The sequence below is a fragment of the Chelonia mydas genome, chromosome 22, assembly GCF_015237465.2.
Source record: "Chelonia mydas isolate rCheMyd1 chromosome 22, rCheMyd1.pri.v2, whole genome shotgun sequence".
Taxonomy (NCBI): Eukaryota; Metazoa; Chordata; order Testudines; family Cheloniidae; genus Chelonia; species Chelonia mydas.
The window spans coordinates 3,747,468-3,766,572 of NC_051262.2; the positions used below are offsets into that span (position 1 = coordinate 3,747,468).

General features: G+C 45.6%; 1 protein-coding gene across 2 annotated transcripts in view; it reads left to right on the plus strand.

The window, feature by feature from the left end:
• DCPS (decapping enzyme, scavenger) overlaps positions 1-19,105 on the plus strand; it is a 64,822-nt gene that overhangs the window by 41,011 nt on the left and 4,706 nt on the right. For both annotated transcript variants that reach the window (XM_037882531.2, XM_043533893.1), the window contains exons 4-5: positions 10,722-10,835; positions 18,949-19,059. In XM_037882531.2, coding sequence (XP_037738459.1) covers positions 10,722-10,835; positions 18,949-19,059 — 225 coding nt within the window. The remainder of the gene's footprint in view (positions 1-10,721; positions 10,836-18,948; positions 19,060-19,105) is intronic.

A 19,105-nucleotide genomic window follows, 5' to 3' on the forward strand; every position in this document is an offset into this window, starting at 1 on the left:
TGCCCAGTGGGTTGTTGCCACCCTCTGTTCGAGAGGTGGCTGCCTTTTACGGTTTTTTGGGATATTTTGGAAAGAAATGTGAGGCATTGTAATCTTTCTCCTTGATTTGCTTCATCGCAACACATTATTGGTCCTTTATGTTACTATTTCGAAACAAGCTCTGAACCTCTGAGTTTCTAACTTACTATTAGAATATATTGTGTGGAAAAATTCAGTCCTGTGCTAGGATGATGGTCACCAGGGCAGAGAAATACAGTCTTGAGTATCCACAAACCCACCACTTTGGATGATTTCTGTCTCTTCTTCAGATTTTTTTTTGGGGGTCACTTTGGAGCAAGGGGTTTGTTCTCCTTTCTTACCCACCTTCTGACTGAACAGCCCCACTTGCAATCACACTTCAGACCTTCTCAGAGTCGAGGAAAACAATTCTACTAGTCTGCTGGGACCAACTTATGCTGATTGCACAGAAGTAGGAGTAATTATTCCGGAAATGCAACATTGACTCTAATTAGGTAATATTTGCATAGGGCTTTGAAAAGTGCATTAAAAGTGAGGATAGTAATTAACTCCTGTCTAATCTGAACAGCAGCTGATATAAAATCAAAACCAGCCCCCAATCCAAACTGTTCCTCACCCTCTTTGCTGCAGCCTCCATGTGTTTTCCTTTGTGAAGTTGCCCGGGCTGATTCCTGATGAGGGAGTTGCATGCCTTGCTGTAGGACCACAGGTGAGGGTCCACTGAGGCAATACATTAGAAATAACCTCTCTCTAAAACAGTGGTTCCCAAACTGGGGTTTGCGAAATGTTACTGGGGGTTCTCGGGGAGAAAATTCCCTAATGGCAGACAGAGTTGTCCATAGGGACCCTGAGCAGCACAGGGCCAGCGGCCCGGAGCCCCTGGACTTCCAAGAACGAAGCAGATCAAAGCAAGCATACCTATCACACTGAGGGGATTTAAACTTCAAGACTCATAAGAAATGGAAAGGGAGGTGGATTTTTTTTGCTGTTTTTAAAATTAAATAGGCAGCTTGTTTTGTTTTTAAAATTATTATGAAGAACAAGTTTAAGCTTTGTTCTAACGTACGTTGTTTGCCTGGACTGCTCAAGACCTGAATGATTGTGTAGGAGGAACTCTTTGAGTTGGCTTCTTAAATACCTTCCTGCTGTTTCACCTCTGATACTCCTTGACGAAACACAGGAGCCTTGTCTTACAACAGGCTTATTCAAAGTGATACAAGCTACGAAAGTGAGATCTTGGAAGAGTGTTGCTGTTTTCATAATGTAATAAAAATCCGGTAATGATAAATATTAATTAATAGTGTGTAATAAGCATGACAAAAAAAAATTTATATTTCCAAGATCACTGCTTTTATAATTTATGCTCAGGTAAAGGAGAAAATTCCTGGAAATATTCATTTTTAGGCGGGGGTTCGCGAGACTTGTCATTTTAGTGAAATCGGTTCACAGGTTGTTAAAGTTTGGGAACTACTGCTCTAAAGTGCTGATCTCTCATTGGGATGCTGGGGCTCGATCAGCGTTGTACCTGGTACCCAGGGCAGCCAGGGGTGTTGTCCATGTTTCTCTACTACCCTCCGCAGCACTGAAGCAGTTAAGAACAGGGTAACTGTTGTGATGTTTCTTTTCTAATCATTTACAGCTGAACATGGCTGGACTTCTTTGCATGTAGTGAGAGAGGCCACTTTGTAGGCTGCAATGTGCTCTCAATTACTCTCCTGTCTCATATCCTTTTGTCTGGTACAATTTTCAGCTCTCACGCCAGCTTCATCAAACTTCAGCACCAATCATCTACAATAGGCATTTATTAGCGGGGAGAAAACAAGAGGATGTTTGTGTAGATTACTGTAACTTTCTAAAGCAAAGGTTTCAGAGTAGCAGCCGTGTTAGTCTGTATCCGCAAAAAGAAAAGGAGTACTTGTGGCACCTTAGAGACTAACCAATTTATTTGAGCATAAGCTTTCGTGAGCTACAGCTCACTCTGTGGCTCACGAAAGCTCATGCTCAGATAAATTTGTTAGTCTCTAAGGTGCCACAAGTACTCCTTTTCTTTTTTCTAAAGCAAACATTTTTCTCCATGTCTTTACTCTGACAGCTGTCAGCATCCTGGACTTGGCTGCTGTTGGCACTACACTAGAATTAACCCTCTCTGTTGTGACCATTTGAACTGTATATATTCCAGTCTGCACTCGTGAGTTGTACTGTCCTCCTGGAAAGCAGAGTAACCAAGGCACATCTGATGGTCTATCTCAAGTAAACTGAGAGAGGTCCCCCAGCGTAGTTTTATTATACTGTATACCCTAGCCATCCACTTTTGATACTGCAGTCTCTCGTCCTCTTCTTCCTCTTGTTGAAACCAGTAGAGCAGACAAAATAAGGGTGTAAAAAAAATTAGTTTCCATCCTTTGGAAAACAGTCTGTTTTCCACCTTAGTCTCCATCCTTCCAGACAGAAGAATCTTGAATTCAAGGCGTGGACAATTTTAGAGCAATGTCCCCATTGTAGCTGCACTAATTGTCTCTGGACAGGCATCTTCTAGTGTCTAATGCAGGTAGACTAAAAATGATCAGCTGATCCCCTTTTAATCACACAGGACCATCTTGTTTTCCAATGTAGACTAGTAGGAGTTTGATAGGACAGAATTGTGGCTTCAAAATGACTAAAATGGATCTTCAGCTGCCAGCCCAACTCTACTACGTACCTTACCTGCCTTTTTAAAGAGGCAGTTAATGCTGAGGGCATCACCTAGGAACCCAAGAAAATGTTTGCAGCAATTCACTTAAAAGAAACCAAGCCCCAGATATAATTTCTAAAAAGATGTTTTTAAATTCTGCGAGCTGCAGTATAGGACAGATACACATCAGTGATGGGGAGCTGACTGTGTTGCTTTTGACAATTCCTTATAAACCTACTGGAATTTAAAGCAAGAGAATCCAAACATGGCTGAATGGCTTGTTCCTTTTCTAAGTATCACTGAGCTTTATAGGCACGAATTCAGGAAGAAAAAGGGATTTGACCCATTTTATAGATGGGAAAACTGAGCCACAGGGGATGACTTTCCCAGGAAGTCTTTGCAGAACTAGGATAGAATCCGGGAGTTTGAACTCCCCCTTGCTTGTTCAGCCTATTTAACATACACCATCTGTTGCAAAAAAGGAAATGAGGCGATGTCCAGAACAAATGCACAGTAGCCACCTACAGTTGTATGAGGGCTAGCAAGGTGATGCAAAGTCTGAGAACCTTTTCAATACAACACTGCAAACAGTGTCTTCATCTGCAGATTGTAAAGCACTTTCCAAAGGCACGTAAGTCTCTCTCATCCTTGTTTTACAGATGGGGGAAATTGTTGCACAGAGGGAGGAAGTGACTTTCCCCAGGTCACACAGGAAGGCATTGGCAGAACAGAAATGGAACCCAGATCTCCTGGGTTGAAGCCAGGTACTATAACCACTGAACAACACTGCTGCAAGAGGCATCCCTAGATGCTGCGTTTCTGACAGTAGTACAGAGGCTAGAACCCCAGTGCAGGTGGGTAGACGGCTTCCTCCCTTCTGAGTGTGAGCTGAGGAATGCCAGAGTCTCAATCCCCAGACAGCACAAAGATAACCTACCAGGTCTGCCTTTCACAAGCATCTGTCCCCACATCCACAAGCTTCCTACTCTGCCTTCAATTCCTGTCCTCTTCCTTTTCCTCAGCAGGAGGCTAGGCACCTCCAAACAGTGCTGTCCTTCGACAGTAGTGTCCCAGTAGGAGGCATTCCTCTGCACTGTCTAGGGCCCTGTATCCCTTCTGAGAAGCAGGATCTTGTCAGACAAAAAGCCAAATAACATAAGTGGAGCTGTAAAGGATGGTGTAGTTGCTGAGAGGAGAAATGTGAATGGCCAGAGCAAGTCATTAAAGTTCTTAAATCAGCAAGCAGAGGCTCCAGCTTTGAAGATAAGCACAACCCCCTGGTTTTGCACTTAAGTTGAGCTGGAAATCCTGGTGGGTTACCTGAGCTCTCAAACTAGTGCTGGTTCTCCCAAGCCTCCCCAGTAGCTACTCCATGCTCCAGAGTTCCTCCAACGGTATGGACCTTCCGGCTTGTAGTTTCCCCCTTTTTGGGATCTACGCAACATGTGAGTAAGTAACACGCACTCTGCAAAGGAATTTCTAAACACACACACTCACTCTCTCTCTCTCTCTCTCTCTCTCTCTAAGATGGCACAAGAGAGATACAGATCTATGGGAAAAATAACACATACATGCAAATCCCTGCCTCAGTTTCCTCCCCAATCCAAGAGCCAGTTAACATTTGATCAGTGGCTTTTTGGTGAATGTCTTTTCAGGGGGTGCAGGATTCCTCCTCTTCTCCTACTTAACCTTATCTGCTTCTGGCTCTGGCCTTGCTCCAGCAAGTCCTTTTTATAAAGTTCCAGTCTCCTTTGTCAGATGACCATCCTGCGCTGCTTAGGCCCTCCTCAGTTGATCCATTGCTTGGTTACAAGCCTATCAGGTGGAACAGGTTCTCCTGGGCAGTGACCAGCTCATTGGTTTGGAATCTTTCGTCTCAATGAAAGATCATCCATGTTAATAGCTTTCCTTTTTTAGCTCTCTGCTAGGTGTAGGAATTTCTCCTGACTCCACCTTGGAGGTTCCAGCACAAGATGTAAGGTAAAAGGCAAATGTGTAGGCATGGTGCGGTCTTACAATCAAAATGGCATTCACAAAACAAAATGGACTTTGCAGATTGATTTAGGCCATGTCTGCACTTGAGCAGTGTAGCTATATCAATATACTTTCCTGGAAAAGTGCTCCTGTGTGGACGCAATTTATACCAGCACAAGGGCGCTTGGGTCTGTTTAGCTTATCCCAGTCCGCATGAATGAAATAAGCTATACTGTGAAAAGCACAGGAAGTAGTATGGGCTTTTGCCAGCACAGCTGTGTTCGACAGGGATCCCCCCTCCTCACACTCAATGTAGCTGGACTGGCCGATGTTTGTCACATGCCACAGATTGAAGCAGGCTTGTTAAACTGACCCAGAAGCTTTTCTTCTTCTGACAGTCTCGTAGAAAGCATGTGCACAGTATAAGGGTATGAAAGGTGCTCTATAGAGCCCCAAATTGCATCTGTTGCCTTAAGCTCTGCAGTTCTGAAGTGGGGAGTGGCCAGCTTACTTGAAAGGTGACATTAGAATGGCACTAGCAGTGGGGTCTAGTCTCCAAGGTTGCAGGCCAGTTTCTCTTGCTGTCATACGGGTTAATCGGCATTGGGAGACCAATCTAATGGATCTGTCTGAGCATGTATCCCTTGCTCCTCACCCAGGTATTGGAATGCCTTAGGCACTTGTGTTGTTAAACTGCTGAAGGGTTTCATTTTGAAATGATCCCATTCTTTGACGGACTAACGCAATGCAGCAGTAGGATGGGATTGGCTTACCAGGACCCCAATCTAGAGGCAGTGTTTGGTGGTCATTAAAACTGGTGACTGGGGATGTGAAGACTCCTGGCATCTGTACTCAGCTCTGCTGTTGACTCCCTGTGGTTAAAACAGGTGCCAGGGTCTAGACTTGGGCATGCCATTGTGTTAACTTCTTTGGAATGGGCCCAGAGAGTCAATGGTGTTAACACAACCCCCACGATACAACACAACAGTTAAAGTTGGTTCAGGGTTTCAAGTACAGCGACCTTGACCTGCGCAGTCCCAGGGCAAAATCACCATTAAAAATCTTTTAAACTTTTTATTAAAGATACAGAAAAAGAAGGAAAAACTGTTATTGAAATGTAAAGTTATTAAATAAGGCTTTCCTTTTAACCAATAGCTCTTACTTCCTTTCCCTTCAGCTGGAAGGAATTTTTATAAGGGAAACCCCCCCTGTCTTGACAGTCGGTTAAATGGTATTAAAGTTGATGAAAACTGTCCTTCTCAGGAGGGAAAAAGAGACGTTCGCTGAGCTGGCCCGGTGCTGGTTTTGCTGTTGTTGTTAAAGTCTAATCCTGCTTCCTTTAAGGTGAAACGAGACAAACACACACACAAAGGGAAAGAAATGCATAGCAAAGGTAGAAAATGCAGCTTCTGTCTGTGAAGCTCTCACTTACAGCCTCACTACTGGAGGAACACAGGTACAGCATATGGGTCTTCTCAACCACTCCAAGATCTGGCAAACTTGTACCAGCCTCAGACTATGTAGGCATTACTTGTAGTTGCCTTTCCAGTAACAGGCGCAGAGCATTGCAAAATATGCAGCTTTGGCTGGCTAAGCGAGACGCTTGTTAAACAGGAGGCAAAGAAGAGAGCGATTGGAAAGAGAAGAAATAAAGCGGAGAAGGAAAAGGGCACATGAAAGAGCAGGTGACAGCAGGATCCAGAGTCTCTCATGCCAGGTGGTGTTTGGGATTTAGCTGGAGCCGTTGGAGGTGGCAATGATCCCTGGGTCGCTGTCTCTGGCCCAGTTGGGTCAAGAAACTTTTCAGGATCAGGATGATGAAGGTCCAGTAGTGTCACGGGACCCCCGGAGTTGCTGGGGGTGGCAGCCACGATGCCAAACCTCACTTCGTTTGGTTCACCTGTTTCCAAGCAGCCTCTAGGATTTTTTAAGGCCCTGAAAAAGGAATGGTGGGAAGAATAGCCCATCCCCTCATTATTTTCTCCAGTTTCCATACACAACAAATTTTGGTCCATTGGTTTCTGGTCCCCCACTCCTTCTGTGTACCAGATGTGATCTTAATGCAGTCCTTGAGTTATAACAGCAAACCTTTTTGTTTGGACTAATGGAGTTTCCCTTTTGTACTTTTCCCCAGCAACAATTGTTATCGTGAGTGGAACGGTGATTTTATAAACTTGTAGCCATTTTTCCACAGCTGGGCTCACAATTGGGGTAGGCCTGTCAGGCCCCAATTATTACAACAGTCTTATTCCCAGCTCTGACTTGCTCTCAGTCTTGGGAGGTCCCGTTTCCTCCTCTATAAAATGTGGATAATGCCTCACTGGTAGAAGTTGAGATGCTGGTGACGAGATCTGTGGTCCTTGTATAAAACACAATAGAAGGGCATGGTGATATCTCCTTTGCTAGGGTCTCAGGTTATTTTTTAGCTCCCTCTTCTCAGTAAGGTGGCTGCTCAGCTGTAGTTGTGAGGAGTTACTGTTTTTGAATGCAGTTCACATTTTGAAAACCATGGAATTAGCCCCATGGCGTGTTGGCTGGGAACTGGGAGGAAGGATGGGGCTCAGCAGATACTACCATGTGTCCCATGATCAATTTCCTGGGACTGCAGGGAACTTCAGGCCTTGGTGGATCATAGGACTCGAAGGGACCTCAAAAGGTCTTCTAGTCTAGTCCTCTGCACTCAAGGCAGGACTATGTAAAAGTAGACCATCCCTGACAGGTGTTTGTCTAACCAGTTCTTAAAAAACTCCAATGATGGAGATTCCACAACCTCCCTTAGATAATTTGTTCCAGTGCTTAGCTACGATGACAGAAAGTTTTTTCTAATGTCCAAGCTAAACCTCCATGGCTGCAATTTGAGCCTATTGCTTCTTGTCCTGTCTTCAGAGGTTAATGAGAACAATTTTTTCCCCTCCTCCTTGTAACAACCTTTTATGTATTTGAAAACTGTTACCATGTGTTCCCCCCCGCCCCAGTCTTCTCTGCTCTAGACTAAACAAACTCAATTTTTTCAATATTTTCTCATAGGTCATGTCTTCTAGACCTTTAATCATTTTTGTTGCTATCCTCTGGACTTCTTCCAATTTGGCCACATCATTCCTGAAATCTGGCACCCAGAACTGGGCACAGTACTCCAGTTGAGGCCTTATCAGTGCAGAGAAGAATGGAAGAATTACTTCTCGTGTTTTGCTTACAGCAGTCCTGCTAATACAGCCCAGAATGATGTTTGCTTTTCTTGCAAGCATTACACTGTTGACTCATATTTAGCTTGTGATCCATTATAACTGCCAGATCCCTTTCCGCAGTACTCCTCCCTAGGCAATTATTTCCCATTTTGTATGTGTGCAATTGATTGTTCCTTCCTAAGTGGAATACTTTGCAATTCATAGAATCATAGAAGATTAGGGTTGGAAGAGACCTCAGGAGGTCATCTAATCCAACCTCCTGCTCAAAGCAGGACCAATCCCCAACTAAATCATCCCAGCCAGGGCTTTCTCAAGCCTGGCCTTAAAAACCTCTTTGTCCTTGCTGATTTCATCCTATTTACTTCTGAACATTTCTCCAGTGTATCCAGGTCATTCTGAATTTTAATCCTATCCTCCAAAGCACTTGCAACCCCTCCCAGCTTGGTATAATCTGCAAACTTTATACGTGGACTCTCTATGCCATCCAAATCATTGATGAAGATATTGACCAGTCCCAGGACCGATCCCTGCAGGACCCCATTCAATATGCCCTCCTGGACTGTGAACCCCTGATAACTACTCTTTGGTAATGGTTTTCCAACCAGTTATACACCCACCTTCTAGTAGCTCCATCTAGGCTATATTTCCCTAGTTTGTGTATGAGGTCATGCGAGACAGTATCAAAAGCCACTGTAGTGTGGTGAGACTCACTGGTGCAGCGCCTCCTGCTGGTCATCTGGGAATTAGCTCTTTCCAGCTTTCGGAGTGCCCTCTGCAGGCCGGTGTCTTGCCTGCCGCTGGCCCTGTGTCCCTCCCGGACCCCGGTGCCCCTTTCCCTCGGGGTTCTGCCCCCGCAGTACCCCCACTCTGGGTCTCCCCTCCCAGGGGAACCCCCAACCCTCTAAACCCACCTTGCCTCAGTGGCTACTGCCAGTCGTCATTCAGCCCCCTTTCCCTGGGGCAGACTGCAGTCTGTAAAAGACTCCACTGGCAAGAGGGCAGGACCTGCTGCCTTTGCCTGTTCCCAGGCTGCCCCTCTGCAGCCCCAGTACCTTTCTGGGCCCTTACCAGGCTGGAGCTCCCCCGCTCCCTTTGCCCTTCCCCAGCACTGCTCTGCTTAAGGTCCCTCACTCTCAGGCAGCTAGCCCTTCCTACTCCAGGGCTAGAGTGAGACTCTTCAGCTTCTGGCCCACAGCCCTCTTATAAGGGCCAGCTGTGGCCTGATTGGGGTGTGGCCCCAGCTGTGTCTGCTTCCCCCAATCAACCTAGCTGTTCCCAGCCGCGGCTCTCCAAGGCTGCTTTTAACCCCTGCAGGGCCGGAGTGGGGTGGCCGCCCCGCTGCACCATACTAAAGTCAAGATCCCTGCTTCGCTCGCTCTGCCTCTGAGCTGAGTCTCGCTGTGATGAGACCCCAGCTCCCTTTTTAAAGCACCGTTCTTATTACAGATTATTTACTGAAGGTGTCAGGTACAAGCAAAACCACCACGGAGTCATTTAGCAAAACACAGAGCGCGCGCGCGCACACGTACCATATTGCAAACCTCCTGAAAGAGAAATTAATGGAATGACCATGGCATAAAACGTTGACCATGGATATTAGCACTAACAGAACCTGTCTGCCCTGTGAAACTGACCATGTTAAAGCATGGTGGCTTAACGTGGGGGAAGACCAGCTGTGTTATAACCATTTGGTATAGCCTGGGCGGATGGATCGAAATTTGTTTAAAATCAGGGCGAATGCACTTTTTTTTTTTTAACCTGCTTATAAAATAGGTTGGTCCAGCCACACAGGCAGGAGCAAACCATATTCTAACACACAGCATGTTCTGTGGCAACTGGCAGTCTTTTGAATTATTATTGTGGTAGCCCCCAATCAGAATCAGAGTCCCATTGTGTTACATGCTGTAAAACTCCTAGTAAGAGAAGAGTGCCTGTTCCAGACACCTTGGAGTACGTCTACACAGCAAAGGCTCATGGGGCTCGGCCTGAGGGGCTGTTTCATTGCTGCAGGTTCCTAGAGCCTGGGCTCCTGCCCGAGCCCAGAAGTCTACATTGCAATGAAACAGCCCCAAAGGCCAACCCCCGCAAGCCCAAGTTGGCTAGAATGGGCCAGCCACGGGTGTCTAGTTGCTGTGTAGACATACCCTTAGTCTCATTTAATACCCTAGATAAACTCTTCCCAGCCACGTTAAACAGCTGTGCTCAGCAATAGCTGTTTCATAGCATCAATGATCCTGTCAGGGATAGTTCTTTCCAAGCTCTCTCACGCAGGAATGTAGATTTGCTATACTGGATTAAACCATCCAGTCTAGTATCCCATCTCCAGCAGTGGTCAATACTTAATAGAGTCATAGAAACGCAGGGCTAGAAGTGACTTCAGCAGGTCGTCTAATCCATTCCCTTGTGCTGAGGCAGGACCAAGTAAACCTAGACCATCCATGGCAGGTTTTTGTCTAATCTGTCCTTAAAAACCTCTAGTGGGGTGATTCCATGACCTCCCTAGGTAACCTGTTCTAACTATCCTTACAGTTAGAATGTTTGTTTTTCCTTACATCTAACCTAAATCTCCCTCAATGGGTCAGAGGAAAGCAAAAATCTCCCATAACTCGTCTAGTCAATTGTGCAATTCTGTACGTATGTGAAAAATTCCCTCCTGACCTCTCTAGTGATCGGCTGATGGCCTGGATCATATTTGATTATTTCATGGATCATTAACTACAAATGTTATTGGCCATAAAATTATTTGGCCCTTTTTAAAATTCAAGTGCAGCTTCCATTTGCAGTGAATCAGAATTAATCTAAGATCTTGAGGCGAAGGATGCAGCATTTGTTTGTTTTGCTGTCTTTATAAACTGCGTATTTCTTTTTTCCAGTGGGTGTATAATATCCTGGAGAAGAAGGCTGAGGCTGATCGAATAATCCACGAAAACCCTGATTCTTCCAATGGTTTCATTCTCATTCCAGATTTTAAGTGGAATCAGAAACAGGTTAGCTTCTCATTTGATCCTCTAGCCCTTTAAAGGGACAATGCCTGTTTTGAAATAACATACAAGAAGCCTCCTTAGCTGTATTTTTAACAACACTTGAGATTATTAAAACTGCTGGTTGAAAAATTAAATATACTGTTATCGTTAATGGTGTTGTTAGTTAATTATGTATCATTTATATAACACTACATTTCACTCTGCTTGACAATGAGAACAGACTGGCCAGTTTCGCTTTTGTTTAGTGACTTACTAGTAAACTTCACTTTCTGGTTCTTGTGCACCTATGCAAACATTGCCAGGGCATGTTTAAAGCCAAAGTTATTTGTATTTCCTGACAAATTTCTATTGACTTTTAGATTTTGTGAAACCTCATTTTTGTAAACCTAAATATTAGACATAAATCAACCTGACAGTGTCCCTTTTAATTGATGCAATTAACTTTCCTTCTTTCTAGAGTGTTCAACTATTTGCACTTGCATCAAGGTTACTGTCATAGCTTGTATCACACAGTCATCTCATAAGCAACTACTTAACCCCTTACTGGAATGAATACTCCTTCTTCTGCACATCTTGACATTCACAGACCTTAGTCCAGCCTATAATCTTAAACGTAGTGGTTCTTAACTCACGTTTTTTGCTCTTATACCAAATATGCTTAATGCGGTACTTTTGTGGTCTAAAAACTGCAAGACCTGGGACCAAATAAATGGAGTTTAAGCCCTAAAGCTCAAAATAACAAGACTCCAGGGTTGCAGTCCTGGCTCCATATAAATCTTGGCAAAACTCCCATTCATTTCAGTGGAGCCAGGATTTTGCCTTGGGTTTCTGATCCTCAGAATATTTAACTAGGCTAAATTGGGGAAGGCTTTCTGTTGTTCCACTTTATTAAATATATGGACCAGGACTGAAAGTAACTCATGAGCACTCTGAGTTAATGCTGCAAAATAACTTTATACTCTTATATTCAAGTGTGATCCAGCAAATAGTGCACCAGACTGGGAGTCAGGAGATCCTATTTCTGACTTCTTCACTGAGTTGCTGTGCAACATTGGGCAAGACACTTAATCTTTGTGTCTTGGTCTTCACCATCTGTAAAATGAGAATAGTGATACTTATCCAACTTTGACAAGTGCTTTGAGATCTCAGCATGAAAAGTGCTATTTATAATTAACCATCCCCCCGCTCCCCTGGTGAAAATATTTTCATCTAGGAATTCCGAAAAGCATGAATTCTAGTTCTCTAGAACGGGGAAACATGTGATTCCAGCCAGGATTAGAAGTACTGATATGAGTTCTTCTACAGCAGTGGTTTTCAACCAGGAGTCCAGGGACTCCTAGGGGGCCTTGAGCAGGTTTCCGAGGGGCCTCCAATCAAGGCCAGCATTAGAGTTGCTGGGGCCCAGGGCAGAAAGCCGAAGCCCCACCGCATGGGGCTGAAGTCCAGGTCCCTGAGCCCCGCCACCTGGGGCTGAAGCCTGAGCAATGTAGCTTTTTGGGGGGGCCCTGTCGCATGGGGACCCAGGCAGTTGCCCTTCTTGCTACTCCCTAATGCCGACTCTGGCTTTTATATGCAGAAAGCCAGTTACTGTGGCACAGGTGGGCCGTGGGGTTTTTATAGCATGTGGGGGCGGGGGCCTCAGAAAGAAGAAGGTTGAGAACCTCTGCTCTAGAGAAATTAGTTTGTCAGCATCATTGGAACCAGTTCAGATATTTAGGCCAGGTGATACCTAGGTTGTATTGTTTTCCTTGTTTCCTGCTCCTTCGTTTAAAAAACCAAGCAGAAGGCCAAGCAGTGTGAGCCCTTCCATTTCATTGCCAAATACTGGCAGGCATAAAATACCGCTTGTTCCCACAGTTCTCCACTGTCTTTAAAACTACGGGATACTCTGTTTGGTTTCTTTAACGCAAATTCTGTCTTCTGGCCTCTGCTCTTTTCGGACGCTAGAAAGGGACATGAGAGATGTTAGAAAGCTTGAGGCTAGTACAGGACGTCGGACCCTTTCTGCTCGGTGATCTGCACGTATGGAAATTGTCGGTAACAGAGCAGCTGGTGAGATTTAAAAACCCATAGAATATGTGGTTTCAGAGTAACAGCCGTGTTAGTCTGTATTTGTAAAAAGAAAAGGAGTACTTGTGGCACCTTAGAGACTAACCAGTTTATTTGAGCATGAGCTTTCGTGAGCTACAGCTCACTTCATCGGATGCATAGCATAGAATATGTGTAAAGGCTGCCTTAGTTAGTGATTCACTGAGGCAACAAAAAGATCAAGGAAGCTGTTTAGACTCCATCTCCAGTATCTAGATCCCCCCAGGATTCATAGCTGCTCCCCGCAGCTGAGAGCCTGTCCAGGAAGAGCGATGAACACTTTTTGTCTTTGGCCCCGTATGAAGCAGGGATTGGTCCCTGGCTGTGAATGGCTTTGAACAAGCACAGGGCCATTTGGAGTCAGGTTCATCCCATGTGTATTGGTGCCTTAGGCAAGCCATTTTTGTCTTGCCTTTCCTTGCTACCGCACTACCTCCCAGGGCCTTCAAAGTGGATACCTCATAATGTCCGCTCCCTTGGTTCCCCCAGGGCCAGTTTCCACCTGCTTTCCCCTCACTATAGCACTTGTGTTCTCACTTGCTTTCTGCCCAGTTGGACAGCCTCCTCCTAATGCACATTTTGGGGATGAGCTCCAAAAGTGCTTGGGCTTCCGGCCCCTAGCTTTTATTTAAAATTGGGGATAACACTTGCCTGCCTTGCATGGGGTATTGTGAAGTTTAGTTTCATTAATGTCTGCAAGACACCTGGGGATCCTTGGATGGAAGTTACTCTAGCATCGCAAATTGCCCTCAAATTCTTAGGACACTGTTGGCATTAGACAAATAATAAATTATTTTATTTTGAGACAATGCAGCTTCAATAGGGACATCCCCTAAGAAGTGGGAGGAAAAGAATAGAGTCAGGACAAAGAAAACACGCATCATAGAGCCTTTTGTACAAACTTCAGTGCATGCATGCTCTCTTGCAGTCAGCAGGTTACATATGCAGTTCATAGTCTTGCCCCCAGAAAGAGCAGAATTATGAACTTCAGATCAGGTGACTTGTGGGAAGTTCAGGGATGTGCAGTCAGGAGAGAATATCTAGGGGAAGATAGAGACCCGGTATAAATAAATTACAGTCTGAAAAACACCGAACGAGTTGGAGTCCAGTGCATCTCGAGTCGTACAAGGAGTATCTCGCATTAAACTTGCTATCTGTCATAACAACCATTTCAGCAGTGATCCTTCAAAGCACTCATCTGTTCTGAACTGTCTGATTTTGATTCATCCGATCAGCACACTCGGCAGGCTCCATCCCAGAGCCTTAGGCCACTAGATTAAATTACGTCATCTCCACATGGCTCCCAAGCTGTCAAAGCATCTCTTGAGCTAGGACTTAGAAGCCTGCTCAGCAGGGTCCTGTTCCGCTAACGTAGCCCTTTAATTGAGGATGACGCACGGGTGGATTTTAATTATTTCAGGCTGGTGGATTGCAGCAGGAATTCTTGTTTGTTTGTTTTACTCTTTGAAATTGTTCTGAATGTCGGTGACCTCAATAAAGTGAACAGAAGGTGCTAGCGTTCCTCGCTGTCAAAATGTGAAATCTGCACAGTCTTTCTTCTTTTCTTTTTTTTTTTTCCCCTCCCCACGTAAATAATGCAATGGAGGTGACCCTCTTGCTGGATATCTACAACTGTGATTTCAGGCTTCAGCATCTGCAAGGCTAGAGTCTTCCAAAACATTGCATGCTCTGTGTGTAAAGAGAAGACTGGAGCTGTTTGTGCAGTGTACATATTGCATGACCTTTTCCCACAATGTGGGCATGCAGTGTGCTGGCTATTGCTCTGCTGGAGAGAATTAGACCTGCCCAGTTGTGTGTAATTGTATCTTTCTCTAGCAGCTGGGGACCCACAGAGTTTATAAGCCTTAGTATGATTACAGATAACGGGCAGGTTCCATGGTTAAGGCGTTCGGGCTTTACACAGGTTGAGTTCTCTCCTAGCTGACATCTATAAAGCCTAAGGAGTCATAGGGCCAGTTTCTTAATGGTTCCCTTGCATTGACTTCAGTGAGACCACACCAGTTGACCACAGCATGCTCTGTAAAGGATGGTTACAAACTCCGTGTGGCCACTGATTTATTACACATGTCTGCATGATTATCTTTGCTCTGACCACTCACCAAGGGCGGCAAGTGGGCAGAGCTACAGACCTCCCTGTGTAATTATACCTTTCAAATTGAAATTGTGGGTGAAATTCTGTTCCAGCCCCGTGATGTCAGGGAAATGGGAATTCCCACATGGACAAGCTGAGTTTTCCAAGTATTTGAACTAGTGAAGGAAGTGTCTCTAATTATCCACTTCAGCTGCTGAGGTTTGGATTAGAAGGCTCTTCTCCAGGATCACCAGGCCATATATAATGGGAGTAAATTGATACCTAGGAAATACAGTAGTTGTTTTTTTGGCTTGCATGGAGGAATGCGTTTTAGTTAAACATGCTGCTAAAAGCCTGTTTGAGATCTCTCTAACCATTCACTTCTTCTCAAACCCACAAGAGCCCTGAGGCGTTGCCTGAAATGTTTTACATTACATCATCCAGAGCCTTTTTAGCAATAGGCTTATTTATTTCAAACAGCAACATACAGATGTTGTTCTAAGGAGAAGAGAGAGATTTGCTTTGTGTCTGTAGTCCAGGTCCAATAGGGATCCCAGGGTGATTTTAATAAGCCTCAATAATATGCTGTCTTGTCTAGGAGCTATAAAGTGAACCCACTGAGCTAACTAGGTCAGCCTGAGAATGATAAATAAATGTCGAGAAATGAAAATCACTTTGTGCCTTGGAAACGAAAAGATGCGATTGGAAGTGTCATGCTTTGGGTGTCTGAGCAGGCATCCTGAGAGCCATATTCTCAAATAAACTGCTCTTTCAGAATAGCCAGGTGGAATTCTTTTAACAGCGAAAAGGCAGAGAGGATCTTAGACATCTAAATTATTTGTTCTATACACACATGTTGTGACCGTACCTTAGAGAGAAGCTAACTCAGTACAAGGAGCACAAGCTCTAGAACCCTACAGAAAGGGAATGTTTGCATACATGAAGGATTACACTTTGGAAGCATGGGGCAGTTGATAGAATGTGCTACAAAAGCTGTGTTGTGTAAAGCTTTGTCATCCCATGGCAGAAAACATGCAGAATATAGACGGAGTTTCAGGTATGGCTCTTTCTGGGCCCTCAATTTCAGCTGCGGTCTCACGAGGCTGCTGGAATACAAATAATAATTAATAATAGTATGTATGTATGTTCTGACAAATCAGAACTTTATAACTGATTTTATGACCAGTACAGCCCTTGAAACTCAATAAGAATCTTGAGAGAACATCTGTGTGTGCGCGTTACTCTGTATGTAATACCTAGCCAAAAAGATTTTTGTTTCTTTCCATTTATAATGACTTGTGTCCATAAGGGTGATCAAATGTTTGTTTCACCAAGTACCTTGGGCAATGCTGGAAGCCTGGCTGATCATCTTCTGTAGATGAGATGTAGCTCACTACACTGGTATTGTGAATTGACTCATTAATTCTTGAGAGTTGAGTTATTTCAAGAACCAGAGTGATTGGAAACTGGCCCAATTTGTAATATTCAAGCAGAAACACATGAGACCTTTCCATTTTGAAATAAAAAGTTACGCTTTTGTCCTTTTGAATTCTTAGAAAAATCTCCTTAACATCTGTTCAGGGGGACACGTTGCTCTCTTGTCCTGCAGGGAGACAATGCTTCGAGCAAGTGGCTGGGAATCTAGGCTCCTGACTTCTATTTCCAGTTCTCCCATTGCCTCACTCTGGCTTTGGGCAAGTCTGTGTCTCGTTTGACCCAGCTGTAAAATGGGAGTCATCGTGACACTCTATATCTCGGGGGAACACCCTGCACCCCCATGTTCATCCTTATATATGATTGTGTGGTATCCAATGCAAAGTTTATTATGTCATGTGTCTTCAGAAGGCTCATGATGCACCGAGCAGTGTTGCTATAGTGATGTTATAGGTTGTAATTTCATGTATATAGTTATGAGGCTGAAAATGTGTCCTCATGGCTTAAAAGAAGCCCAGGCAAAACTCGCCAGGAACAGAGGGGCAGTTTACATCTCATCAGGCATGTATGAGACAAATCCAGCCCAGCCTCACAGAACTGGAGTTTGGTCCTGCTTTGAGCAGGGGGTTGGACTAGATGACCTCCTGAGGTCCCTTCCAACCCTAATATTCTATGATTCTATGAACAAAGGACACTGGCCTAGGCAGCAGCAAAGGATCTGTTGGACTCTCGAGTGAGTCACCCCCCTTTCCTTGGCCAGTTTGGGACTGACCCTGAAGGGGGAGCAAAGCCAAGAGACAAGAAAGAACATGATAAAAGGGAGAGACGTTTGCGATGCTCTTCCTCTCTCTTCCACCTCCATCTACAGACGTCACCACTCAGCGACTGAAGCGCTGATGAAAGGGACTGAAGGGCAACCAGTCAGCCCAGAGGTGGGCAAACTATGGCCCGCAGGCCACATCCGGCCCGTGGGACCATCCTGCCCAGCCCTTGAGCTCCCCACCGGGGAGGCTAGCCCCTGGCCCCTCTCCTGCTGTCACGCCGCCACGCAGGCAGCGCTCTGCGCAGCGGGGCCACGCACTCCTGCAGGGCAGCGTGGCAGCATGTCTGGTCTGGCCAGGCAGCGTGGCTGCCAGACATGCTGCTCTGAGGGGCATGGTAAGGGGGCCGAGGTGAGGCATCCTGGGGGGGCAGTCAGGGAGCAGAGGGTGGTTGGATAGGCGTGGGAGTCCCGGGGGGCCTGTTGGGGCGGTTGGATGGGGTGGAGGTTCGGGGCGGGGGAAGTCAGGGGACAGCGAGCGGGGGAGGGTTGGATAGGCCTGGGAGTCCCGGGGGGCCTGTCAGGGGCCAGGGTGTGGATAGGGATCAGGGCAGTCAGGGGACGGGAGGGAGGGTTGGATGGGGGATGGGGCAGTTAGGGGTTGGGGGTCCCGGGAGGGGGGCGGTCAGGAGTCAAGGAGCAGGGGGGTTGGATGGGTGGGGAGTTCTGAGGGGGGCAGTCGGGGGATGGGAAGTGGGAGGAGGCGGATGGGGGTGGGGGACAGGCTGTTTGGGGAGGCACAGCCTTCCCTACCGGGCCCTCCATACAGTTTTGCAACCCCAATGTGGCCCTTGGGACACTGCAAGATGGAGGTTCCTAGGGTTGTGTCTGGGACTGGAGATGTTGGCTAGTGTCATTTGCTTGCAAGTAGCTGGGAGCAGCTAACATGCCAGAGGCTGTGTGTGACCAGCCCGGGAGTGGGGGTTCTCACAGCAGAGCAGGGTAAGGCTGGCTCCAGAGTCAAGGACTGGAGTGACCTAGCAGACCACCGGTCCAGATAACACCGGAGGGGAACGTCACAGTCATAGCACTGTCTTCCTCACAGAGATGTGGGACTTGATATTAACATTCTAAAACTGATTATGAGATACTCATGTAAAAGGTGCTACAAAAGCAGTAAGTGTCACTGTGAAAGGTGATTCAATTTGCTAATTCATTTAAGCATATTAGCAACAGGAAAGTATGAATATTCAAGGCCAGAGAGAGATTTGTCAAAGGACGGAAGAAGAGAGAAGATGTGCTCGTAAAGGTTTGATCCTACATCACTATATCATATTTAGGTTTTATTTAGCTGCTCCGTTTACCATACCAAAGGTGTCAGCGGAACTGGCCAAACGATGGGGGGGAAATTGCAAATACATTATTTACTGATTGGGGGAAAATGTTGATTAATGGTATCTGACCAAGTATAGAACTGGCTCAACAGTGGGGGAAACTCCATTCACAAAGAAATCATTCCCCGGTATATGGAGGGGAAGATCTCTAGTATCCTGTTTCACAAATACTATTCAGCCCAATCTAGGTGGCAGTGCAATGGATGACAACAGTCCATATCGATACGGGGCAAGACCCCTCTCATAGCTGCACTAGTATAGTTATATTTTCTGTGAAGCTCTAAGACCTAGAATCTCCAACTGCTCTTTATGTTATATTTTGGTGGTAACAATGTCCTGTCTCTGCAGCTAGATGACCTGTACTTGATAGCCATCTGCCACCGTCGGGGGATAAAGTCACTGCGAGACCTCACCGCTGAGCACCTGCCTTTGCTGAGGAACATCTTGCAAGAAGGAAAGGTGGGTGTTATGTCACTTATCTATCCGGCTTCTTATGGCCCTCATC